Here is a 27,177-nt window from a genome sequence, read left to right on the forward strand (position 1 = left end):
CAGTAAAGAAGAAGAGTGTGGGAGTTCAGAGTTCAGAGTCTGTGCTGTTTCTGACACTTCTTATTCACATTTACTTGGTGAACAATTTTTACATGATCAAAATTTGAAGCGTTTTGGGTAGGGGTAAATTGAAGCGTTTTGGGTAGGGGTAAATTGAAGCGTTTTGGGTAGGGGTAAATTGAATCTAAATTCAGTAAATACAGGTCAATTGGAATGACCTATTGAACAAAGGAAAACTCATCTTTAAAAGTAAATGAACCCTTTCAATTCTAAACTTTCTGAATTGAAACTAAATGGACCCCAACACTTTGCCGTGTCGAGGGAACAGCACAATACAATACAGCATCAACATTTCTGACTACAACAAGACTGGAGAAACAGCATGACAGCAACAGAGAAATCCATGATAAAAAAATACATACAAAACACATTACAAAAACATCATATGAAACCCGCTCGACAACAACAACCTTCAAATAGCATCCATCACAGCTACTGACCACACCACTAAGGACAGAGGCTACGTCCCAAGTGACACCCTATTCCCTATATAGTGCACTACTTTTGACCAGAGCACTAGTCTTTTCTAGTTTTTTTTCCTACTAGCACTGACTTGACCGATAACTTCTTTATTGAGGAAAAACGTACTTACTACGACTGTGATATGTGGTTGTGTCACCTAGCTATCTTAAGATGAACGCACCAACTGTAAGTCACTCTGGACAACAGCGTCTGCTAAATGACTCAAATGTCAACATTTTAATGGTCAAATGTAGCACACTTAAAGGGAATAGGGTCTCCTTGCCTTTTCTCTTCATTTAGTCCACATGCCTTTCACAGGAAGTTGATCAACCCTGGTGGGGGTTGATAATACCAGTTCGTTGGGGGGGTGTAGCAGTATGAAGGGATATCTGACCGGTGGTAATGTCGTCTAAAACTGTATTCTGTCCGTGGTATAATCTCTACAGAATCAGCATTTCACTACCTTAGGTTAAGTCTCTTGGAAGGGTTGTAATGCTGCAGAGAGTTTCTCTTCTCTTCAGTGCAAGTTCTCCCAGGGGGCAGGTGGGGAGGGGTGCCTCGTTCATTTCAGGAAGTGCTGAACAGTCTACAGAGCACACACACACCTGTGTTTCTATCTCTACCTCTGCACCCCACCTCTACTCCTCCAAACCTTGACTCTGTGCCTTCCCCATACCTCCACAAACCCTGCTCTCCCAACCTCCCGATCCAGCAACAGGATTGCTCATTCAATGCAGTTCTTTTAAAAACATCAACATTTGTTAAAAGCATCATTATTACAGCATATCATGTCAATGCAAGAAGGCACTTCCGTTTTCAATCCGATTATAAGATAGACCCTTTTTGGCATGGCGATTGCACTTTAGGTTTAAATACTTGTTACATTTCTGCTGGATGAGCTAAAACTCTGCTGGATGAGCTAAAACACCCCCCTTTCACTGCCTCATAATTGTAGAGTCCTCCCATCCACTTTGAGATAACGGGGCATAGAGTTACCCTCTACAGGGGTAGTTACTTCTGTTCCATTCCATAGCTCTGAATGTCATTGAGTACATTGAGTCTCATTGAGAAATATTAAGAAATCTATTTAGACAACAGACTGAGTTTCTAGAAATACGATGGCTTCAAGGATGCCACATTATTATTCGATGGACAGTGCCCCTGGCCCTTCATGAGGGGGGCCTCATATTCTAAACCACCATTTTGTGGAAGGGGATGTGACGATCCGCCATTTTGTGGCTGGGTCGGGGTGGAGGTGTGACAGGGGGTGATATCCGCTCCCTTGTGGGGTAGGGTGCCCCCGTTCCCCACGCCGTTCTCCAGACAAGCCTTAAGGCCCTCCAGTTCCATTGGTCCCATCTCACCCCCTTCCAGCTCCATGTGAGCCCGTCTCCTCCGGAGGAAAAGAACCAGGATGGCTACCACCGCCACCCCCGTGACCAGGGCGAGAGCAGCCAAGGCTGGGATGAGGGTGTAGGTGAGCTGGCTCTGATCATCCACCTGGGGCTCCAAGGACGAAGCTTGGGGACCTCCCTTGGTACGAGCCTCCATACAAGACCCTCCCTCGGTAGGGCTACCTCCACTGCCTCCACCCCCGTTCACCCTCTCTGCCAGGGGGCTGGCGCACACCGAATAGGTACAGTTGGGCCGGAGCCCTCGGAGGGTGTATTCTGGGTACGAGGCGGGGACGCTGAGGGACATGGGGCGCCGGTCGGGCCCTGAGAGGTTCCGGTAGGTCAGCTTAATACCGCGGATGTGCGGCCTCGTCTCGAGGAAACGGTGCAGGTCGAGGAGGATGGACGTGGAGGTCACCTGACGGGAACTGATGTCATTGGGATCAGAGGTTACAATGGGGGCAACCATGGATGCCAAAACCTCGGGGGCAGAAGTTTGGAGAGGTGGCTGGTTGTGGTTAGTCAACTCCAGGTTCTCGCAGTACAGGCCCATAGTTCCGCGGGGACAGAGACATGCAAGCTGTCCCAGAGGATCGAAGCGGCACGTACCCCCATTGAGGCAGATGTTCGGCGGGCAGATGTGGCCCTCATCCCCCTGGTCCCTGAAAGCGGAAGTCGGAGAAGCTGGAGGAGGGGGACGACTCTCAATGTCTGTCTCCGTTGAGGATGGTTCATCACTAGGGAATGGTGGAGGTGGTGGGATGGCATTGGTATGTGTGTTTCCAGGGGATGTAGTCGGAATGGGGGGTGCGGAAGTACTCCCCTCCCCTAGGGCATTCGTCATGACAGTGGTCGTAGGTGGACAGCCGAAATCTTGATGGTCCAGCTCCGCCAGCACCTTCAAATCAAATCAAACTTTATTTGTATCCCATTTCATACAAGCCAGCAACTAAATGTGTTTCACAGGAAAAATAAATAAAATATATTTAGTATTAGAATTACAAAAAATGAAGACAATACCTTGCCAGCATTCACTGGTGGGAAGTGGCACCTTGTCTCCTCTGTGCGTCCCAGATCCACATTCTTCTCTTTCAGCCAGCCAGGGAACCAGGCCAGAGGACAGAGACAGTTGAAGGGATTCTCAGCCGCCGTGAGGTGCCCCAGCCTGGGGAAGAGCTGGAAGAAACCTTGGGGCAAGCCCTGGAGGTTCAGCCCACTGATATCCAGCTCCTGGAGACCCACCAGACTCTGGAAAAGAAGAACAAAAAGAAGAATACTTTATTGTCCAATGTTCACAAATTATCCCAACCCCACTAAAAAACATACAAACACAGGCAGTTTGGATAGGTTGGACCAGAGGCTTGCCATAGTAAATCCCATGGAGCAGTTTCAGGGAATAAGCCATGTGTTATGGACCCATCAATTACAGAAATATTTGACACATGTTTAAGAAAATGTATTTACCTGGAAGTCCTCGTTCCGGAGCTCCCCAATAGGGTTGGCAGCCAGGCTGAGCATGATCAGCCCCCGGGTGGCCTTCAATGCTTCAGGCATCCCCTCCAGCTGGTTCTGGGACACATCAAGGTCATGGAGGTTCCCCAGGGAGGCCATCAGATCTGAGTCCAGGGTGGTGAGCCCCAACGCAGCCACTTTGAGCGACTCGAGGTGGGGGGTCTGGAGGTCTTGGGGACCCAGCGTCGGGAGAGAGTTGAAGCTGAGATCAAGGAGGAGAAGCCTGGGGAGACGGAGCATTGGGAGACCGGTCAACTGGTTCCCCTGGAGCTTCAGTTCCAGAAGATCCTCCAGAACCTCGAAGGCCTCCGATTGGATGCTCTTGATGCGGTTGCCATGGAGATACAGCCTCTCGAGTTGCACCAATCCGGAGAAGCTATCCTTGGCGATGTGGGTAATGTAGTTTGCGGACAAATCGAGATTCCTCAGCGAAGATAGAGTTTCAAAGACCCCATCCGGGACCTCCGTGAGTTTATTCTGGGACAGGTCCAGCATCTCCAGTTCCCCCAGGTCTAAAGAAGAAGAAGACGAAGATCACTTTATATTCCAATGCATATGGATTTACAATGGAAAAACTTGTGTTCTACTTTATTCCAAACCCTTGAAAGACACACATACAGAGGTTGGAAAGGTTCAAGCAGAGGGTAGCAGTTCAGGGGTCAACTGCCTTGCTCAAGGGCACAACAGCAGGAAATGGCATCCAGGACACTGATCCAGCAACACTCCATTTGCTGGCCCACTCCTAAACAATTATTTTCCTGTCTCACATGGGATTCGAACTGGAAACCTTCCAGTTGCTGGCCCACTTCTCTAACCTCGACGCTACCTACCGGTGAAATCATCCTGGGCTAAAGTATTGATGCCGTTCTGGAAGACGTAGAGATGTTTCACAGAGGAAGGGAGGCCGCGGGGGACGACAGTGGAACGACGCTGGATGCAGAAGATGGAACCCTGGGCCTGACAAGAGCAATCCTCTGGACAGTCACTGGAGAGAACAGAGGAAGAGGAGGAGAGGAGGAGGAGGAGGAGGGGGAGGAAGGGCGCCATGGTGGTGGAGTCCTTGTGTAATCTGAAACACAAAGAAAAAGAGAAATGTTAGTGTTGGTTGGTTGAGACTTTTCTGGGAAGGAAAATTTGTCATATTTTCAGAGTAACGAATCAGCAGCGGTCAAAAACCTGGACAAGATTAAATCATTTATTTCTGAGCATAATTTCCACACGGCCAAGTCTATTGTGTCTTTAATGCGGTCAGAGTCGGATTATTCTTATCCTTAAATTTCAGTATTCACGCACAAACACACATTCCAAGCCAAAACTTCCCCTTCCCAATCCACCACAGGAAAGAAATCCCCCATTGTTGACTTCCCTCATGACATCAGAGAACGCAACAAGTAGAGTCAAACACAGTAACAGACCCCATTACCTCTCTGACTGGGTCTCCCTCCCTATTCCCCTCAACCAGAGCGTACAACCATCATCCCATAGAGGCTGCAACATCACTATGATGAAACCCTGCCCAGTCACACACACAGCCCCTTCATAGTGGCTACATTCCCTGTTTGCTTGGTGAGCACACACACAGTTGGCCTGAGTCCTGAGCGAGGTCCTGTCTTAGCCCACCCACAGTCACTCCGTCCTGGGGTGATTGAGAAGCACGTCTAGCCTCTCCCCAGTGTTTATGGCATTGGTGTGTGTGTGTGTGTGTGTGTGTGTGTGTGTGTGTGTGTGTGTGTGTGTGTGTGTGTGTGTGTGTGTGTGTCTGTGTGTGTGTGTCTGTGTCTGTGTCTGTGTGTGTGTGTGTGTGTGTGTGTGTGTGTGTGTGTGTGTGTGTGTGTGTGTGTGTGTGTGTTTATGGCAGTGTCTCCAGCCCATGAAAACTGCCCTGGCTTTAAACGGTTGGACACCCACGAAAACACGGCTACTGCATACAAACACAAACTATGGCTTTGTGAGTGTGTATTGGAGTGTGTACCACACACACAGACACACACACATGGATGTATGCATACACTCCCAATCCTACAGACACAGACACAGACAGACACACACACACACACACACTTCTTCATACAAACTTATGGACACATACACGGCTACTTCATACAAACATATGCTTTCTCAAAATGTACTCACTCACACACATTTACCCACACACCCCTAGCCAGACACATGGTCACCATAAACACAGACCTTACTACGCTGGCTACACGAGGGGGGGAGCAAAAGAGAGAGACTAATTAACAGAGAGAGAGAGAGAGTGAGAGAGACTAATTAACAGAGACAGAGAGAGAGAGAGAGAGAGAGAGAGAGAGAGAGAGTGAGTGAGTGAGTGAGTGAGTGAGTGAGTGAGTGAGTGAGTGAGTGAGTGAGTGAGTGAGTGAGTGAGTGAGTGAGTGAGTGAGTGAGTGAGTGAGAAACATAATGATATTTGAAATGTCTCTATTCCTTTGGAGCTTTGTGAGTGTAATGTTTACTGTTAATTTTTATTGTTTATTTCACTTTTGTTTATTATCTATTTCACTTGCTTTGGCAATGTTAACATATGTTTCCCATGACAATAAAGCCCCTTAAATTGAATATAAATTGCATTGAGAGAGAGAGAGACCCTAAGCATCAGCTACAGTTACATACAGTGTGGATGCATCCCAAATGGCCCCCTATTCCCTACATAGTGCACTACCTCTGACCAGGGCCAAAAGAAATGCACCAGATAGGGAATAGGATGCCATTTGACATGAAGCCAGTATGTATATAGAGCATACTGTATGAGTGAGTGTGTGTATTGACAATGTATGGACATATTAAAGCCTTTCCACATCCCTTCAAGACCTTTAGGAGGTATTTAGCTTGTAATAATTATCTCTGAAATGTAGAGTTCTAGGATTAGCTGTGTGTGTTTTAATAATAAAGCAGGTTAAGTTGTTTTAATCTATAATGTTCTGGGTGGGTGGTGAGATGCGAGTAAGTGACTAAAGCCTCTGATCTAGGATCAGCATACTTTCCACAGGTCCTGACCATAACCATTAGGGAGAAATGGAAATCTGACCTAAGATCAGTGTCTAAGCAGCGACTCCATCCAACCCTGATTTTACAGTGATCTCATACCTTCTCATAACCTCTCCTCCCTCTTTCTTTTTTCTATGTCTCTGTCTGTTTCTTTCTCACACTATCAATCACATACCCATATATTTATTCTCTTTCGTCTTTTTCTCACGTGCTTTTAGTTTGGTATTATAGCAGGGTAAGGTTGAAACTCATAGGCCTATCAGTTCCAGGGAAAAGGTCAATTTCCTGAAGAAAAAGGTTTAATAAGAAGTGAATTTCAAGGTAGCGTATCTCAGTGAGACGGGCCCTCAGTCGGGTCAGGGAACACTTTGAGAGTAATTGGCGAGGCAAAAGTCCCCGTTATCTCAACTGGGAGAGACTAAAGGTTTTACAGCAAACAACAAGGCTACCTACGGTGCATATCTCTGTTCAGCAAAGATAAGACTGATAAATGAAAGGTTGTTGCTATTTCAGATGCAGGCGTGGAATCAATTTTCCTTGGTTGTGTTTCAGCTGTACAGTGACCTTGAGTTACTTTATAGTAGCCTACGGTCAGCAAGAATGCACTACAAGTACACAAGTATTTTACATGCACATGCAAACACACACACACACACACACACACACACACACACAAAAGCATGACCATACATTCTAAATATTGCTCTCTCTCTCTCTCTCTCTCTCCGTCTCCTTCACTCCCACTGTTCCTCCCACTCTCACTGCCTTGGTCTTTCTCAGTGAACCCTGCACTACTCTCTTCCTGTTTCTCCCTCCCTCCTTCTCTGCATCCCTCACTCCTGCCCTCTGCATGGCTCCTGAGGTTGGAAGTTGGATAGAAACCCGAGACGTTTCATTAAAGTGAAGAAGTGAAGGGGCCAACCTCCGGCCTCCTGCCCTCCTTTACCTCCCTCCTCATCCCCCCTTTTCCTCATAACAGGAGAGATCAGGGCCTGATCCGGCAGGCGCGGCTGGAATTTGTAATAACCCCCCCAAAATCCATCTTGATCAAGGAGAGAGAGAGAGAGAGAGAGAGAGAGAGAGAGAGAGAGAGAGAGAGAGAGAGAGAGAGAGAGAGAGAGAGAGAGAAGAGAGAGAGAAAGAGAGAGAGAAAGAAAGAGAGAGAGAGAGAGAGAGAGAGAGAGAGAGAGAAAGAGAGAGAGAAAGAAAGAGAGAGAGAGAGAGAGGGTATAAAGAGAGAGTAAGAGAAAAAAAGGAAGGGGGAGAAATGTTGTTTTTTGTTAATTCTCTCTTTTGTTTACTTCACTTGCTTTCAATGTAAACATGTGTTTCCCATGCCAATAAAGCCCATTTGAACTGAATTAAGAGAGAGAGCAAGGTCTCTAAGGGACAACATAGGTGAAGGGGGAGATTAGAGGGAGGGATGGCTGAGGTGTAACAGAGTTATGATGTGCATATTAGTCTTTCCTCTATACACCTGCCTCTGCCATATCCCTCCCGGCACAATGCATCTCCCCCCATGTGACCTACTTTTTGTATATATGTACTGACATGTACAGTATGTGTAACTGATAGATGCACATGCACACATGCACACACACACACACACACACACACACACACACACACACACACACACACACACACACACACACACACACACACACACACACACACACACACACATACACATTTAAAACATTAACACGTAGTATGTGTGTATGTAAATTGTAAAGTGTTTTGTCTGTAATGTAATTTTTTGTTTTACATCAGACCCATAGGCGTCGGCTAATGGGGATTCAAAAAAAATCTAAATCTCTCTCTCAACCTGATACAACAAGCCTTGTGAGTTACTTCTTAGTAGTAGTTACTTCTTAGTTACTTCATAGTACTAGTTACTTCTCAGTAACCAACTCTAGGCTCTTCCTGCTTTCTCAATCAGTCAATCAGTCAGCTGTTCATTGTAACGTTTGTTGCTGTTGTCAAAGTCAAAACTAATTAGAGCTATGCCATTCATTAGGACTGCTTTGAGTCGGTAGGTTGTTTTTGCCATGGAAACCAAAACCAGATGTCACTCACAACGTCGTCAGGCGCATACCTGAGGGTTAATGGTAAAGAGGGCACGACAGGTAAGGTGCGACATCTCATAACACACACACACGTAACACAAAGCTTGCCATGTCACTCTGTCAAGTCAGTCACAAGGAAATGACCTTCCCCTAACATTCACTGTAGCTAATCTAGCTATTATCATACCCATTATACTCACTAAACCCTGTAGTGTAGAACACACACACACACCTGACATTACTCTTCTAGAATGAAATAATGATTTTATGATATGGTATTCAGACAAGGCACAGTGCACCTTTGTTTAAAAGCTTTTTCTGGGACCGGAAGGCACACTGAGCCTGCATCCAAAATAGCACCCTATTCCTTATATAGTGGACTACATTTGACAAGAGCCTTATGGACCCTGGTCAAAAGTAGTCCAAAATAGTGCACTAAATAGGGAATAGGGTGGTATTTAGGACACGGCCATAGGCCTATTAGGAATCCGGAGCTCTGTATTTATCCAGCTGATAGAACTGTAACTGCAGTAGGTAGGTAAGCTGCTCTGGGTCATTCTTTAAAGGGGAACAGCCTCAGAGCAGGTTGAACTTGGCAGGTAGCCGAATGACTGACAGATTGAAGAGAGAAAGAGAGAGAGAAGAAAAATAAAAAGAAAGAGAGAGGCTTAACAAAGACAGAAAGAGGGAGAGAAAAAAGCAAGAGGGAGATTATGAAGAAAGAGAGAGAGAGAAATTAGAACAAGAGCGAGAGAGAGAGAGAGAGGGGGAGAGAAAGAAAGAGAGGAGTGTATGAAAGGAAATGACTAATCACAGTTTATGTTTCTCACTCATCAACTTCCACAGGACGTTGGGCCCCTCATTTGACAGTTCTGCCTTTTATTAATAGTTAAGGTGATGACAATGTTAACGATACCTGGCAGATGCAGCAGTGCACATGTATTCTGCACGAGACAGGAAGTCTACAATTTAACAATACAAACAACTATTTTACAAAGCATATCGTCTGTATCATCAGACCTAAATTGGCTTGGTCAAAATGCTCAATTAAATTCTATATGTGTTGCTCAAATATCTCTTCTCTCACTCATTGTACATCAGGATATTGTATCTGAACCACCCTTTATGCCAGGAGTTTTTCCTCGTCAGGTCACATGGCCAGGGAATACTCTGGGTCCTAGTTATGACAGACAGACTCCAAATCACATCTATCTGTAGCCCTACGTCTGAAATGAGGTTTGATATTACTTCTGTGGAAAAGGATATAGCTAGAAAATGATTTGGCTTCAATTGCAAAGAATGAGAGGCCAAATGAAAGTGGGGGCGGACGGTTGTATGGAGAGCTGAAAGGACGGAGGGATGGGGGGATAAAGGACGGAGGGATGGAGGGAGAGAATGAAAGTCTTACAACTCTATCGTCTCATCTCTGGAATTTTTTTTTTATACTTTTAGGTCACATATTGTCCCACTCCTTTCTTTCGTTCATTCTCTCCATTTGTTTGATTTCCTGTTTCAATGGGATTACTTCTGAACCACAAAGCTCTGGACAATGGTTTGCCAGTAAACACATTGGTTTCATAGGCAGAGACTAACTGAACACTGGCTGTTGTTACCACATTGAGAAGTTGTACTGCACATTATGAAGTGATGAAAAACTAAACCTGTGATGAAATGGCATTACTTCAGTGGGATTTCTTCCTATTTTATTCACTATGGAATGTTTCCATCTTGGAATGCACTTTGTGTCTTCCTTTCTCTTCTCTGTGTGTCTTCTCTCATTATTTGTAGAGATTGGTATCTACCGAATGGAAAACACTGTTATTCCCTTGAAACAGAACAGGACCCTATCACATGCCCTGGTACGCACGCACGCACACACTACCACAGATGGATTTTATTACCCACAGTGCATTGGGGGCCATCTCTCACTGTGACAACGCCACACTATAAACTTTTGTCCCCCAGATAGGAGAGAGGAGGAGAGAGACCAAGAGAGAGAGACCAAGAGAGAGAGAGAGAGAGAGAGAGAGAGAGAGACAGAGACAGAGAGAGAGAGAGAGAAATACAGAGAGATAAAGATAAAGATACAAAAATACCAATTGTCTGGTATATACAGAGTAAAACACAATTCCATTCATACAAACCCCCAGTGTGTAAACAAAGCAAACTATACTCAGACCACATTTTTTTATTTTACTAGGCAAGTCAGTTGAGAACAAATTCTTATTTTCAATGACGGCCTAGGAACAGTGGGTTAACTGCCTTGTTCAGGGGCAGAACGACAGATTTTAACATTGTCAGCTCGGGGATTCGATCTTGCAACCTTTCAGTTACTAGTCCAACACTCTAACCACTAGGCTACCTGTCACCCCTACATGACAAAGGCCCGACAGACAATATGCGCGGCCCCTTCTCTTTATCCCTCTCTTTCTAGTTGGTAAATAATCAAAGTCAGGATCTATATGTATGGCCAGATGGGCTCTGCTAGCCTGGGTTAAACTGAATGCTGTAGAACTACAGGGGTCACTACTCAGTCCAGTTTAACCAGGCTCGAGGTCTGCTGCTACAGTACATAGAATGTCTTCAGCGATCCACAAAGTCATTATACTTCTGAAAGAGGTGGCCCTTATTTTCAGATTTACCATCCTGACTTCTTTGTCCCTCATTTATTTTCTTTCCCTCTTATCTTTTTCCAAAATCACAAGGGAGTACCAGCACATACCAAATATGACTACTTGACATAAAAGGGCCGGCTTAACTCCTGAACTGACTTGTTTTTAGGTGAGGGAGGGATGGAGGGAGGGAGGTAAAGGATGGTAATAAATAACATGTCTGAAGGTGTGTTGATGGAGGGATTTCTGTTATTTCAAAGCCTCAAAAAAGGGGGATGACAGTGATTTAAGACTGGTTTACACTTGGTCTATCTGTAGACAATTAGAATGTGACAAGTGTTGCTGGTCAAAACAACATTTAATTTATACTCCGGTGGACTGTCTGTTGCTGTGACTGTTTCTGTTGTCGTGGTTACCTGACTGAGACTGTGCACAAGTTCTTAAATTCTCCGGTAGAATGCCCTGCTTTTATTTTCTGTAATTAGCTTGCCATTCATTTGTAAATAATGATCTTGTTGTGAGTTTATTTTCCTGTAATAATGAATAAAAACGTGCTAAAGTTAAGATGTTGTCAGCTATGGTATGGTCATTATTTAAACAGGCTACCCAGCAAGCTAACAAGCTAACAAGCTATAAACAAACCAAAATATTGTTTAGGAAGTTGCTTTTAGTTGCCTGGCTTGCTAGATGGACATATACATTTTGGATGCTGATGTCACGCAGCCTGTCGTTTTTGTGTTTCTACTTTTCTGTAACGACAACGAAAAGTTTGATGTCGGACGACAATAGAACGTTCATGATGTCACTGCGACAACTGTCGATAGACCAACTGTAAACCAACCTTTATCCTGTTAACAATTTTCCCTTAAAGCTTTAGGCAGTAAAAACTGTTCAACAAATCAGAACTGGTTACCAGGACTTAAACTCTACAACTTGACATGGAGAATAGCAATGCCGTTGTCAACGGAACCCGCAATTAGATCCTGTGTAAGAGCATGTCGAGAAGGAATGGCTTGACAGTAACATTTCATGTTGAGGGCCTGAGCAGCTATGATAGGTTTAGTGCTACAGTAGGTTCTTGACCCCGCTATCCATGCAGGCACACATAGCAGCACACACACGCACTAATATCCCTAATCCCCTCTATACAAAAACACAACGCAGCAAAAATGGTAAAGTCCAGAGTCCAGACCACTCTCGACCCTTGCTATGCTTTCCACAAATTCTCCATCCAATCCATCCATCTACACATTCCACACACAACTTACGACCATTACAACACCATTACCCCTCGTCATCCTCTAATCGACACACTTCACTGGAAACCTAACCCACCAAAACAAGCCTTGTAAGTCGAGGTGCAACACACTTCCAAGAGTCTGTTTCCTGGGGTAGAGTTTCGGTCCTTCTACTAAACTGTTGCTGTTCGGGGTCTATAGGGGAAGAAAGGGGGAAGAAAGAGGGAAGAAGGAAAGATAGCGAGGGACACAATGGATGAGACGCACCGCCTTACACGGGTTACACCTGAGCTACACCTGGATCGGGTTGCTGTGTCTCTCAACTGGGGAGGGAGGGAGGGAGGGAGGGAGGGAGGGAGGGAGGGAGGGAGGGAGGGAGGGAGGGAGGGAGGGAGGGAGGGAGAACTCTGTTTGTAAAATGGTGGTTTGACTCTGGAACCTAATGGTTGTGGCTGAAAGCAGAAGCTGTAACCATGGTTTTGTCTATTTGATGGGTGAAACTTTGGGTGAATTAGTTAAAAAACATATATAAATATGTATGTGTTTATTATCACATACACCAGATAGGTGCAGTGAAATGTTATATTTTTTAAACACTACTGCTTTAACGCACTGCTATACAGAGTGCATTTTGGAAACTTCTTATGAAGGAAACAATGAGTAAACAGGAAGGAGAGAAATATCAATCAGAGATCTCCACTTGAAAAACTGGAACTTTCTCCTGTGGTTTGCAATATGTGTTTGTCTGCTGGCTGCTGTGTGTGTTGCACAGTGTTTAGGTTGGTGGTGTGCTGGGTCCTAACCAGTACCTCTCTGACTGCATGTCACTAGTAATGCTGTTCATAGTGAAGTATGTCTATGTAAACACAAATCTATGAGAGTGTACGCGCAAATACACACACACACATTTGCACACTCAAACACTTTCCCTCTCTCCGACACACACACACACACACACACACACACACACACACACTCTCTCTCATGAACACACAGGCTCTCTCAAACACACACGCATACACGCTCTCACTCTGACACATACACACACACTCTTCTTTGTGTGAAGATAAGCATCGACATACAGCTGCCAGCACCTTCTCTATGTCACCTGCATTAATAACAGCTGCCAGCACTTTCTCTATGTCACCTGTATTAATAACAGCTGCCAGCACCTTCTCTATGTCACCTGCATTAATAACAGCTGACAGCACCTTCTCTATGTCACCTGCATTAATAACAGCTGCCAGCACCTTCTCTATGTCACCTGCATTAATAACAGCTGACAGCACCTTCTCTATGTCACCTGCATTAATAACAGCTGACAGCACCTTCTCTGGGCTGGTTTCCTAATGAAACATATCAGAGCTGTCATTGTGGCTCAGACTCTAGACCAGAGAGAGAGAGAGAGAGACAGAGAGAGAGAGTGATGCACACGCACACTTGTTCATACAAACTGATGGGCACATATACACACATGCTTACTCAAAATGTACTCACTCACACACATTTGCCCACACAACCCTTGCCAGACACATGGTCACCATAAACACAGACCTTACTATGCTGGCTCAAAAGAGATAGACTAATAAACAGAGATAGATAGATAGATAGATAGATAGATAGATAGATAGATAGATAGATAGATAGATAGATAGATAGATAGATAGATAGATAGATAGATAGATAGATAGATAGATAGATAGATAGATAGATAGATAGATTGATAGAGTAAGGGAAAAAAGTATTTGATCCCCTGCTGATTTTGTATGTTTGCCCACTGACAAAGAAATTATCAGTCTATAATTTTAATGGTAGGTTTATTTGAACAGTGAGAGCCAGAATAACAACCAAAAAATCCAGAAAAACGCATGTCAAAAATGTTATAAAATGATTTTTTACATTCCAATGACTTAGTACTTGGTGACAAAACCCTATTTGGCAATCACAGAGGTCAGACATTTCTTGTAGTTGGCCACCAGGTTTGCACACATCTCAGGAGGGATTTTGTCCCACTCCTCTTTGCAGATCTTCTCCAAGTCATTAAGGTTTCGAGGCTGACGTTTGGCAACTCGAACCTTCAGCTCCCTCCACAGATTTTCTATGGGATTAAGGTCTGGAGAATGGCTAGGCCACTCCGGGACCTTAATGTGCTTCTTCTTGAGCCACTCCTTTGTTGCCTTGGCCGTGTGTTTTGGGTCATTGTCATGCTGGACATGCTACCCATCCACGACCCATTTTCAATGCCCTGGCTGAGGGAAGGAGGTTCTCACCCAAGATTTGACGGTACATGGCCCCGTCCATCATCCCTTTGATGCGGTGAAGTTGTCCTGTCCCCTTAGCAGAAAAACACCCCCAAAGCATAATGTTTCCACCTCCATGTTTGACGGTGGGGATGGTGTTCTTGGGGTCATAGGCAGCATTCCTCCTCGCCCAAACACGGCGAGTTGAGTTGATGCCAAAGAGCTCCATTTTGGTCTCATCTGACCACAACACTTTCACCCAGTTGTCCTCTGAATCATTCAGATGTTCATTGGCAAACTTCAGACAGGCATGTATATGTGCTTTCTTGAGCAGGGGGACCTTTCGGGCGCTGCAGGATTTCAGTCCTTCACGGCGTAGTGTGTTACCAATTGTTTTCTTGGTGACTATGGTCCCAGCTGCCTTGAGATCATTGACAAGATCCTCCCGTGTAGTTCTGGGCTGATTCCTCACCGTTCTCATGATCATTGCAACTCCACGAGGTGAGATCTTGCATGGAGCCCCAGGCCGAGGGAGATTGACAGTTCTTTTGTGTTTCTTCCATTTGCGAATAATCGCACCAACTGTTGTCACCTTCTCACCAAGCTGCTTGGCGATGGTCTTGTAGCCCATTCCAGCCTTGTGTAGGTCTACAATCTTGTCCCTGACATCCTTGGAGAGCTCTTTGGTCTTGGCCATGGTAAAGAGTTTGAAATCTGATTGATTGATTGCTTCTGTGGACAGGTGTCTTTTATACAGGTAACAAACTGAGATTAGGAGCACTCCCTTTAAGAGTGTGCTCCTAATCTCAGCTCGTTACCTGTATAAAAGACACCTGGGAGCCAGAAATCTTTCTGATTGAGAGGGGGTGAAATACTTATTTCCCTCATTAAAATGCAAATCAATTTATAATTATTTTTGTTGTTGTTATTCTGTCTCTCACTGTTCAAATAAACCTACCATTAAAATTATAGACTGATCCTTTCTTTGTCAGTGGGCAAACGTACAAAATCAGCAGGGTATCAAATACTTTTTTCCCTCACTGTAGACAGACAGACAGACAGACAGACAGACAGACAGACAGACAGACAGACAGACAGACAGACAGACAGACAGACAGACAGACAGACAGACAGACAGACAGACAGACAGACAGACAGACAGACAGACAGACAGACAGCAGGCTGTAGTTATGGTTGTAAATACATGTTGCCTCTGAGACAGTGGAGAGGCCTTAGGGACAATGACAGTGTCTTGGGGACAATAGAGTATGTGGCATTGGAATGATGACACTCAACTCCGCCCACCGTTTGGAACACTGAAATGTGTTCCATATTTCCCTCTGTTTCATGCAGCAGCAGTATACCGTATCTCAACAATCTGCTAGAGTGACATATCTCACTTTTTCTGATCACTTTTTAATCTCTCTCTCCACTTCTTTCCCCCCTTCTTTAATATCTCTCTATTTCTTTCATCTCTCTCTCTCTCGTTCTGACAGCTCCACCTTGCAGCTCTTTTCTCTCTCTCTAACCTGTCAGTTTTATTAGCTGTTATGAGACAGTCTGTCTCCCTATATATGCCATAGGTGAGAACAACATGAAACGTACAGTAATGGCTTCTAGGTGTACTGGAGGGCCAAGCAGAGTTAACATGGTTTGGAAAGAGTTGTGAGGCTTTGAGACTTGAGAAAAGTACACTGGTTAATGTCAAATGTATATGTGTGAGACAGCAAGAGAGAGAGAGACAGAGATAGACAGAGAGAGAGAGAGACAAAGAGAGACAGAGAGAGAAACAGAGAAAGAACAGAGAGAGAGAGACAGAGATAGACAGAGAGAGAGAGAGAGACAAAGAGAGACAGAGAGAGAAACAGAGAAAGAACAGAGACAGACAGACAGACAGACAGACAGACAGACAGACAGACAGACAGACAGACAGACAGACAGACAGACAGACAGACAGACAGACAGACAGACAGACAGACAGACAGACAGACAGACAGACAGACAGACAGACAGACAGACAGAGACCATGGTAAGGAATGTCTAGGATGCCAGCTACTGTAGGAGGAACATGTGCTATACTGGCATGCAGGTGTGCTTCTTGTCACACTCTGCTACTCTTCCATCACTTCAACAATAGCAGCACTGTTCCCCCCAGGTCTTAGAACAAGGACAGACTTAGTAGCACCCAGTTTATGTCTCTAGTATCAGATCACTTAAATAAGTGTAAAGACAAATTCAATGGAGAAGCTCCTGCTCTTTACTACAGTTAAATAGATTTGATATTTTATGACGTCGCCACCTCCTTCTGTCTGGCGCTTGTTGAGGTGGGTGGATGTGATAAACTAGATTAGTTTACAGAGATATTTAAGATAATGTAAAGACGGTGCTGGGTTTTTATAGAGAAGTCAGATGTGTCTGTACTTGTCTGGAGTCTCTAGATCCTCTCCACACACACACACACATAAACACACACATACAGTATGTACCAATCCTGAGTAACATTTGGGACTACCTGTTTTTCCTGCTTTTGTTTTTGGAATCTTAAGAAAGAGATTTATCAAAGATGACTAAAAGCCCTGGGGTGTTTACTCAACACGACACAAAGCTACAACTGCCAAAGAACATATCCATGGTGAACTGACAATTGCAAATCGTGTCAACACACACACTGCGTGAGTGTGTGTGTGTTTGTGTGTTTTAAACAGACCCAAGCCCTATGGCTGTGCCTGACACTCCACCTCTCTCTCTAACCTGCAGGCCCTGTCATATCTTTCAGCAAATAGTGATGAGCCACTTGAGTCTCTTCCACTTAGCTGCAGGTGTGCCAGGGGGAGAGAACGGCTCTTCTACAGGCTGCAAACACACACACACACACACACACACACACACACACACACACACACACACACACACACCAAGAGAGTATGTCAAGAGAAACAGGAAGAGCAAGGCCCAATCTATCCTCAGGGGGGGCATTAATCGACATCCACGTCATCGGCGCCTGGGGAGCAGCTGTTGTTGAGAGTTAACTGCCTTGGTTAAGGGCAGAATGGCAGATTTATCCAGATTTATTCGGTTACTGGCCCAAGGATGGACTGAGAGGGGGTATTCGTCCATTGGTGTGTGTTTGTGCGTGAGTGTGACTCAGTTAGGTTTTCGTAAGAAGAGTGTGAACAAGTGAAAAATGAAAATGTGTGTATTGAGGGAACTGGTGTGTAACTAAGGGGGGAGGATTGTTGTAGGGGAAATGACAGATGATGTGTAGGTTACTGAACCTTTAGTGTTTACTCTCTCACATAACTGTTTACTCAAACTCCTCATGGACCCCTGGACACCCCTGGAGAGAGAGAGAGAGAGAGACAGAGAGAGAGGGAGAGAGAGAGAGAGAGACAGACAGACAGAGAGACACACAGAGAAAGAGAGAGATAGAGAGACACAGAGACAGAGAGACAGAGACACACAGAGACAGAGAGAGAGAGACAGAGAGAGAGAGACAGATATTAGAGAACTTAGACTGACCATGTGTTCACTCCAGTCTCCTTCACAGTGTTCTGGTGAAGTATTCATTTAGTCTAATCAGAACTGTGTTCCTACGTGTTGATTTGGTGGAGAAAGCCATTTAGCCAGTGACCTCTGTTTGTTCCCAGAGACAGACACATTCTGGGTGGAAGTTGACAGATTTAAGGGTCAAATTACCCTCCCCAAATCCTATCCTTAAATATTAGGAGGGCATAAACTGAACTTAAATCAGAGTGTGCAGGAAAACTTTTAACACACACACACTATGTAGGACAAATAACTTCACACACTCTGCTTGCTCTGAGAGAAGGTGTTGACATATGACTTATAGTGAAGCCATGGAGGCATCTGCAATGTTTGGTAAGGGACTACAAAATGATGTCATTCAAGACCTTCTGTGTTGTGTGTTTGTTTTCATTCGTATATGACTTAGAGTGAAGAAAGAGGAGGGAGGGAGAGAATGAGGAGGGAGAGGGAGGGAGAGAATGAGGAGGGAGAGGGAGAATGAGTAGGGAGGGAGAGAATGAGGAGGGAGAGAGAGAGAATGAGGAGGGAGAGAGAGAGAATGAGGAGGGATAGAGAGAATGAGGAGGGAGAGAGAGAATGAGGAGGGAGAATGAGGAGGGAGAGGGAGAATGAGTAGGGAGAGAGAGAGAATGAGGAGGGAGAGAGAGAATGAGGAGGGAGAGAGAGAATGAGGAGGGAGAGAGAGAATGAGGAGGGAGAGAGAGAATGAGGAGGGAGAGAGAGAGAATGAGGAGGGATAGAGAGAATGAGGAGGGAGAGAGAGAATGAGGAGGGAGAGGGAGAATGAGGAGGGAGAGGGAGAATGAGTAGGGAGAGAGAGAATGAGGAGGGAGAGAGAGAATGAGGAGGGAGAGGGAGAGGGAGAATGAGTAGGGAGAGGGAGAATGAGAGGGAGAGAGAGAATGAGGAGGGAGAGAGAGAGAATGAGGAGGGAGAGAGAGAATGAGGAGGGAGAGAGAGAATGAGGAGGGAGAGGGAGAATGAGGAGGGAGAGGGAAAATGAGTAGGGAGAGAGAGAATGAGGAGGGAGAGGGAGAATGAGGAGGGAGAGGGAGAATGAGTAGGGAGAGAGAGAATAAGGAGGGAGAGAGAGAATGAGGAGGGAGAGGGAGAGGGAGAATGAGTAGGGAGAGGGAGAATGAGGAGGGAGAGGGAGAATGAGGAGGGAGAGGGAGAATGAGGAGGGAGAGGGAGAATGAGGAGGGGAGAGGGAGAATGAGGAGGGAGAGGGAGAATGAGTAGGGAGAGAGAGAATGAGGAGGGAGAGGGAGAATGAGGAGGGAGAGGGAGAATGAGTAGGGAGAGAGAGAATAAGGAGGGAGAGAGAGAATGAGGAGGGAGAGAGAGAATGAGGAGGGAGAGGGAGAATGAGGAGGGAGAGAGAGAATGAGGAGGGGAGAGGGAGAATGAGGAGGGAGAGAGAGAATGAGGAAGGAGGGAGAGGGAGAATGAGTAGGGAGAGAGAGAATGAGGAGGGAGAGGGAGAATGAGGAGGGAGAGAGAGAATGAGGAGGGAGAGGGAGAATGGGGAGGGAGAGAGAGAATGAGGAGGGAGAGGGAGAATGAGTAGGGAGAGAGAGAATGAGGAGGGAGAGGGAGAATGAGTAGGGAGAGAGAGAATGAGGAGGGAGAGGGAGAATGGGGAGGGAGAGGGAGAATGAGGAGGGAGAATGAGGAGGGAGAGAGAGAAAGAGGGAGAGAGATAATGAAGAGGAAGAGGAAGAATGAGGAGGGAGAGAGAATGAAGAGGGAGAAAGAGGAAGACGAGGGCGAGAGAGAAATAAAATATACAGTCACTTCTCACCTACAGTATACAGACATAGACCACTACTCTGTGTTCAATCACACACATGCAAGACACACACACACACACACACACACACACACACACACACACACACATGACCAGAATGTGAATTCGAACTGATGCTACTGATAAACCTCAAGAGCCTACAGCAAAATAGTCCATTGATTCAACACGCTGACACTCAGGAACAGTACAGCTCTGTTGTGGTTTATACAGAGAGATCTGTATTTAACAAATACCAACGCTACCTCTAGCTCTGCTGTTATCTCTATCAGAGAGGTTCTGCCTGGGATACATTTCCCTCGGTGGAGCTCTCCATTACAGATATCTATGCTACTATATTCAGAGGTTATATAAGCACAATGGATTTACAGTGTAGGGCCTCTATGGTATAACTGTGGTTGATCACGTGAGGCTTTTGTAAAGGATTTTATCATCAGATCAACTACACATACCAGTCACACTCATTGATCGCAAAGTTTGCGTGTGTGTGTGTATTAGCGGGTCTGTCTATTGACAGAGAGTATCATAGTAAAGGTTGTTCACACACTGATAGTGACTGCAGAATGTTTAGGCGTACCTAAAAGAACAGCTCCTGGTCACAGCTTCTCAGATACATTCATCCGATACTGAACAACATTCCAACCCATGTTATTCTGGATCAACACACACACACACACACACACACACACGTAGCATTAACATCGTCATCTCAGGCCAAATCCATGTTCTATTTGTGACTCTCATCATGTCTCTCATCAAAACATAACAGCCCTGCAGTCTGAACAGTTAGGGTCAAGCCTTGGTCAGGCAGTCGAAAAGCCAGAAAGTCATTAAAGTCATTCATCATCAGTCTGTTCAGTATTTCTGCAGCTGATTGGCTCTCAACAGACTGCAGTGTGCTAGCTGTGCTTGTCTTGGCTGTACAAAGTGTCTGTGCTTATCCTCAGAGGAATGTGTCATTTTAACTGGACAGCATTGCTATTGAAGACCAGAGACTTAGGGCAACAAATTATTTTTCTTTGTCCCCCATCTCAACTTTGCCTTACCTTTGTCTCTGTTTCTTTGTTTCTCCCTCTTTTGCTCTCTCTCTCTCTCTCGCCCTCTCTCTCTCTCTCTCTCTCTCTCTCTCTCTCTCTCTCTCTCTCTCATTCTCTCTCTCTCATTCTCTCTCTCTCTATGAAAGGGCATCAAGTACAAACACACACACTTTCATTACTTCCCTCTCCTCTCCCGCCGGTGTATAAAATGCTGTCGCTGCTTAACTTTTGATCCGTTCTCCTTCACTTTGAAGTGGCTACAGCTCTCATCTGTTAACAACATGGCCAAGTTCAAAAATACCACAGGCTCAGGGAGCCACTGTAGAGTGAGAGGAGAGGAGTATGTGAACAGGGAAGTTAACAGGGGCAATCTGGGATTGGTACTTCCATTTTTGACTTTTAAATGAAAAGGTTGAATGGTGACCGCTTTGCTGTTGTTTGAATCCCAGATTGCCCCTTTAAATATCCTGAAACAACCTTCAATAGTTTTTTTTTAACTTCTTGTTGAGACAACGGTCTCATACATGTCCTTTAACGTTCAAATCAAATCAAATGTTATTAGGCACATGCGCCGAATACTACAGGTGTAGACCTTACAGTGAAATGCTTACTTACAAGCCACTAACCAACAATGCAGTTTCAAAAAAATATGGATAAGAATAAGAGATAAAAGTAACAAGTAATTAAAGAGCAGCAGTAAAATAACAATATATACAGGGGGGTGCCGGTACAGAGTCAATGTACGGGAGCACCGGTTAGTTGAGGTAATATGTACATGTAGGTAGAGTTATTAAAGTTACTATGCATAGATGATAATAGAGAGTAGCAGCGGTGTAAAGAGGGGGTAAAGAAGGGAGAAGAACTTGACTCTCTTTTACATGAGTAAACAAACAAACAAATTAGACTGATTGAAATGGCAAATGTTCCAAGTTGTATGGTGATCATACAGGTATGACTGGTATGGTGTCTACTATACCTGAAGGAACAAATTATAAGTACACACACACACACACACAGACACAGACACACACACACAAAGCCCTCGACCCTAGTCCTTCTTCCCTGACAGTTTCCTGCCTGCCAAAACTCCTACACCCCAATCCTGCCCCTCCGCCCAACACACACACGCTCCTGGACCCTGCTCCTTCCACCTCGTCAGTTCCCTGTCCTGACCTGTGTTTTGACTGGCCCCTCCAGCTGCACCCCCCCCCCCCCCCATCTGACTTCTGACCCCCTAATCCGCCTGCCACCCGTAGGGGGGAGCAGGAGTGGACAGAGGTATGAGAGGTTTGGAGAGGGGGAAAGCAGGCCAGAGTACAGGAACAAGCAGCTAACAGCTCTTCATTTATAGTAGAAAGGAGGGGTAACTGAATGTGCCTCCCTATTCAATGGAAGTCTGACAGCTGGACATCAGTACAGAAAGTAACAGAACATTTAATTGCAAAGCATGTGTGTGTCCTTGCGTGTGTGTGTGTGTGTGTGTGTGTGTGTGTGTGTGTGTGTGTGTGTGTGTGTGTGTGTGTGTGTGTGTGTGTGTGTGTGTGTGTGTGTGTGTGTGTGTGTGTGTGTGTCAAGTCTTAATGTCCACTTGCAATAACATCCCAACGGTCTAGTTTCCTGCTGTTTGTGTAAACATGGGGCTGTATGAAGCTCTGGGTCTCAGCGCAGGCTGTTGCCAAGGGAAACACAGAACACACTTACCACGAAAGTCACACATACATACCGCAACACACTCTGTCATAACTGACACAAATATGCACACTGATCCATCAACTTCCCAGTAAGCGAAAGAGTGGACCTACCTTCTGTTTCCCAAGTGGCCTCTCTCATCACCTGTTGTGGCTGTAGTTGTGGAGCTGATCTGAGCTAGAGAGACAAGGCCCTGTAGCCTCAGGCTACTGTCTGTCTGAGTATGTATACAGAGGACCTCTGAATGGGGTGTGTGTGGAGGGGGGGGGTCGAGTGTATGTGTGTGTGTGTGTGTGTGTGTGTGTGTGTGTGTGTGTGTGTGTGTGTGTGTGTGTGTGTGTGTGTCGTGTGTGTGTGTGTGTGGAGGATTGAGGGGCTATTGTATGGGATGAAAAGGCATGTGTGTGCACAACCCAGACTGCGCCCTTGGGGAGAGGGGAGAGGGGAGAGGGGATTAGGGCTGGCTAGGGGTGGGGGTCAAAACTGAGAGAGGGGTGGAGGGAGTCAAAATAACTCTTAGCCTCAGGTATAGTATAAGACTAGTCTGTAGACTGATCAGGTATCTGAATATGCAAATGTCTCTCCCTCCCTCTCTACCTCAAGTGACGAACGCTAAAGGTTCCTCTCTCAGAGTAGTACACTGAGGAATGTAATGAGAAGGCTATATGTCACACTCAATACCTTCCCACTAGACCACTGGATTTACCATAACACGCTCCGAGGTTGAGGGGGGAGGGTTTTAAGGAGGTGCACCACAGGGCAGCAAAGGGGAGCGACCCGTAAACCTCTCCCTAGGGGGTCTGGGATCTGAGAATCATAGGTTCCCCTCCGATGAACATGTCAAGTCAGTGCCGTGTTAGACTAACGGAAAAATGCATAGAGTGTCAGGAAAGCTGTCACATTAAGATAATTCATTGTGGAAAGGTAAATACACTATTAAAGAGCAGTGGAATGTGTAGACTATAGGCTAAATTCCACAGGCCAAAGAAAAGGTAAATTCCAACCACCTCACAGTCCAACCAAGGAGCATCAAATCAAGAACAAACTGTCTACAAAACACATGCAGACACTCATTGAGGACAATGGACATATTCAATATAATAATGTTACTTCCTGTATGGCTCTTTTGGGCATTGAAGGAGAACAATAGACATACGATGCAAGTCATCTATTACTGTATTAAAACCTGTGTCTTTCTCAGCATCAGGATGATTTATGTTGGCTTCGGGGAGACACTCGCTGTTTTATCACACATGGTGACAACTTCCCTAAACGCTCTAAACGCTCCCACATGAACCAGAGCCCCCATCCCTCTGTCTGTGTCTGCACAGCTGCAGGACAGGAGACTGGACTGAGAACTTGAGAAAGATCTGAGAGATAGGGAGAGAGAGCGAGGGAGAGAACAGTGTGGCAGCGAGAGAAAGAGCAGAGAGGTAGGGAGAGAGAGCGAGGGAGAGAACAGTGTGGCAGCGAGAGAAAGACCAGAGAGGTAGGGAGAGAGAGCGAGGGAGAGAACAGTGTGGCAGCGAGAGAAAGACCAGAGAGGTAGGGAGAGAGAGCGAGGGAGAGAACAGTGTGGCAGCGAGAGAAAGAGCTGGAAGCAAGTCCAGAGAGGGAGAAAGAAAAGAAAGACAGGGAGAGCAAGATCGGTGAAACGGAGAGAAAGAGACCAAAGGAGAGACAGAGAGAGAGAGAGAGAGAGAGAGAGAGAGAGAGAGAGAGAGAGAGAGACCAGAGCTCATGGAGGTTTTAATTCCTTAATGGTCCCTAACAAGGGGAACCCAGAGTAAAAGCTGACCTGGAGGACCTAGAAGGAGCACCACCAAAGCACCACAGGGCACAGTTAAGCCTGGCTAAGAGGAGAGGATTTATACTACTGCTGCTGCTGTTGTTGATAACACTATAACCAGGAACAACCACTTCTCATTCTCTAATAGCTGCTTCGCCCTCTTTAGACTAACACACACCAAACAAAATCCTCTTCACCTTGTACCTCTTAGCTTCCATCATGGGGTTATTAACTCAATCAGGGGTCCCCCTATTTAGTTGTCATGGTGGCATGACCCGAACACTTATTAGCTGACCCCTGGGATTAGTCCAAGACCAAAGTGTATGGGGGGGTGGGGGGGTAAGTAGGGGGGGGGGTCTCACAATGTGTGTGTGTGTGTGTGTTTGTGTGTGTGTGTGTGTGTGTGTGTGTGTGTGTGTGTGTGTGTGTGTGTGTGTGTGTGTGTGTGTGTGTGTGTGTGTGAGCATCTTAGACGTTCTTTAATTAAATTGCTGAGACACCAAGTCAGGAATGTTTGCTTTCTCTCCAGCTCTCTCTGCTGATCTCGTCCTCCTCCTCCCTCGTTCTCTCTGTCCCTCCATCTCGGTCTTTACTTTTCACATCCCTTCATAGACTTCAGTTTGTTTAGGTGCCCTTCCTGGCTGCCTCGCTGAGTTGTATTTATCTAGCATGCTTTATAACATCTCTTCATACAAAGTCATTGACATAGAGGCCACTGAATAACATTAGGTATACTTGAGTAGTCAAGGTGATTGTTGCTCAAAATCACAAATGTGCCATTCTCATAACCACAGCAATAAGATCATTTTTTGAATTTGGATTTGATGAAGTTGTTATTACCACGCCATTACTATTCTATTGTATACAAAGACAAGTCAATGTAATCCAATCAGGTTAAAGTTTAAATAAACAAAGAAGAGATGACAACCCTGGTCGATTAGTGAGATAACACGCTCTAATTAAATTACCTTTAAAACAAACAAACACAAACGGGAAAAACCAACATCAACAACCGATAACACACCACCCTGACCTGCCTGCTGTGCTTCTAACTAACAACCCACTGGGCACAGACGGCAGTTCAACGTCCAGTTTTGATTTGGTTGAGTTTTACATTTGGTTGAGTTGTCAACTAACGTGAATTCAACGTGAAATCAACGATTGATGATTTTTAAAATGATTATTATGGATGGAAACAACGTTGATTCAGGGCAGTTTTTGAACGTTGGAACAGTATATCTGTTCTGCATGACTCTCTCTGTGAGGGTCTCTGGCTGCGCAGAGATTTTAATCTAGAATGGTGAGCTAGGCACCACACCGTAAAGATATTTTGACACGCAAATATAACCGACCATATCACATCTTGACAAAGATCCGCTTTCAAAGGTTTCTGTGGATGCGGTTTGGCTTGACAGATGGATAAGGTAGTCGAAGTGAGATAGAATAGAACTATGTTGGCCATATAGAGAAATGTTCGGCCATATAAACCTTGGCTATTGGCTATAGGCTAGTCAGTGCTCATTGGTCGTGGTGAGATCGATAAGCACGGATAATGGGATAGACATATATGACATATAGTATCCTACATCATGTGCGTTAAGAGGAAAAACTCGGAAATGTTTTAATATAAAATGTGATCACAAAACTATTCTCGTTTCTAATAAAGACACGCAGTGACAGGCATTCAGCTCACAGACAGTAACCCAGAGAAATCCCTCATATAACTTCCCCAAACCATATCTCGCCTGAACAGTAAACACCATCCGAGCTGCACTTTGGAGCACACAGAACAACCTGCAGCATGACTGCGCGTCTCCAAACTGTCACAGACTAGGCTACTGGCTACTAGCCTACTTGTTTCCATCATAAAGTCGCACCAGAAGTAGAAGAAAGTTGTTCGTGAGACACCTACCTGGCAAAATGAACTAAAGTCCCGAAATGTGCTCAAAACAGTGCTATTTCTTATCCACTTTATCGACGTGTCTATGAGGCTCAAATCCCTTTAATACAGTTGTATTGTCGACAAACTTCAGAAAGGTAGCCTATTGAAATCCCTGGGCAGAACATTTCTCTCTGTGTGTCAAAGTTGCGGTCCAGAAGTCTCCGAGATATGCGCCCTATGTCAAGCGCGTCCCGAGTTTTAACAATTGGAGGACGAGAGGCTCTAGAATTTACACCAAAAAAATTGGAAGTGGGAGGTGCGTTCTGGTATGAGCGCGAACTGCAGTCGGCGCGTCCATGTTCCAGAATCTGGAGCGCAGAGATGGTAACTATAGCCTACACCTGTAAAAATATGAAGTGGCCAAACCATATATGTAACAACATAGTGAAAAGGCTATGCGTCCGACCACATTACCTTACTTTTTGATTGATTCTCGATTAAAGGCATATTATTGAACATAACAAGAATAAGCAGATCTTTTAAATACTCCACTGAAGCTAAATCAGATTATTGCATAGAACAAGGCACTCATAGAATGTTGTTTGCCTATTTGAAGTCAAATTCACAATATAAAATATGCATAAGTTCTGCATAAGTTCAGTGGGTGTTTATGACCACGTTTTCCTAATCATTTTCACAGACTAGGTCACTGAGGCTCTTCACTTCACGCAAAACACATGGGCTTAGGTTCCATTGTAGTCTCCTAGCTGGTATATCTATATACGTTGTCTTCGACATGGAATACTTCTGCCCGTCACAGAAGCTGTCAAT

At 45.2% G+C, this 27,177-nt stretch overlaps 1 protein-coding gene across 4 annotated transcripts; it reads right to left on the reverse strand.

The window, feature by feature from the left end:
- Positions 1-817: 817 nt before the first annotated feature.
- On the reverse strand, positions 818-26,647 carry LOC115177948 (vasorin-like). Of its 4 annotated transcripts, none has more exons than XM_029738943.1 (6): positions 26,377-26,647; positions 17,895-17,930; positions 4,259-4,497; positions 3,381-3,940; positions 2,937-3,164; positions 818-2,814 (listed from the first exon to the last, which is right to left on the reverse strand). In XM_029738943.1, the coding sequence occupies exons 2-6, from the start codon at positions 17,912-17,914 to the stop codon at positions 1,630-1,632; spliced, it is 2,232 nt and encodes a 743-aa protein (XP_029594803.1). In that variant the 5' UTR covers positions 17,915-17,930; positions 26,377-26,647; the 3' UTR covers positions 818-1,629. The 4 variants fall into 4 exon arrangements, with proteins under 4 accessions (XP_029594803.1, XP_029594806.1, XP_029594805.1 ...); XM_029738946.1 differs by having other exon boundaries at positions 17,890-17,930; XM_029738945.1 differs by having other exon boundaries at positions 17,869-17,930.
- Between the last annotated feature and the right edge of the window lie 530 nt (positions 26,648-27,177).

This window comes from Salmo trutta, chromosome 38 (assembly GCF_901001165.1).
Source record: "Salmo trutta chromosome 38, fSalTru1.1, whole genome shotgun sequence".
NCBI lineage: Eukaryota > Metazoa > Chordata > Actinopteri > Salmoniformes > Salmonidae > Salmo > Salmo trutta.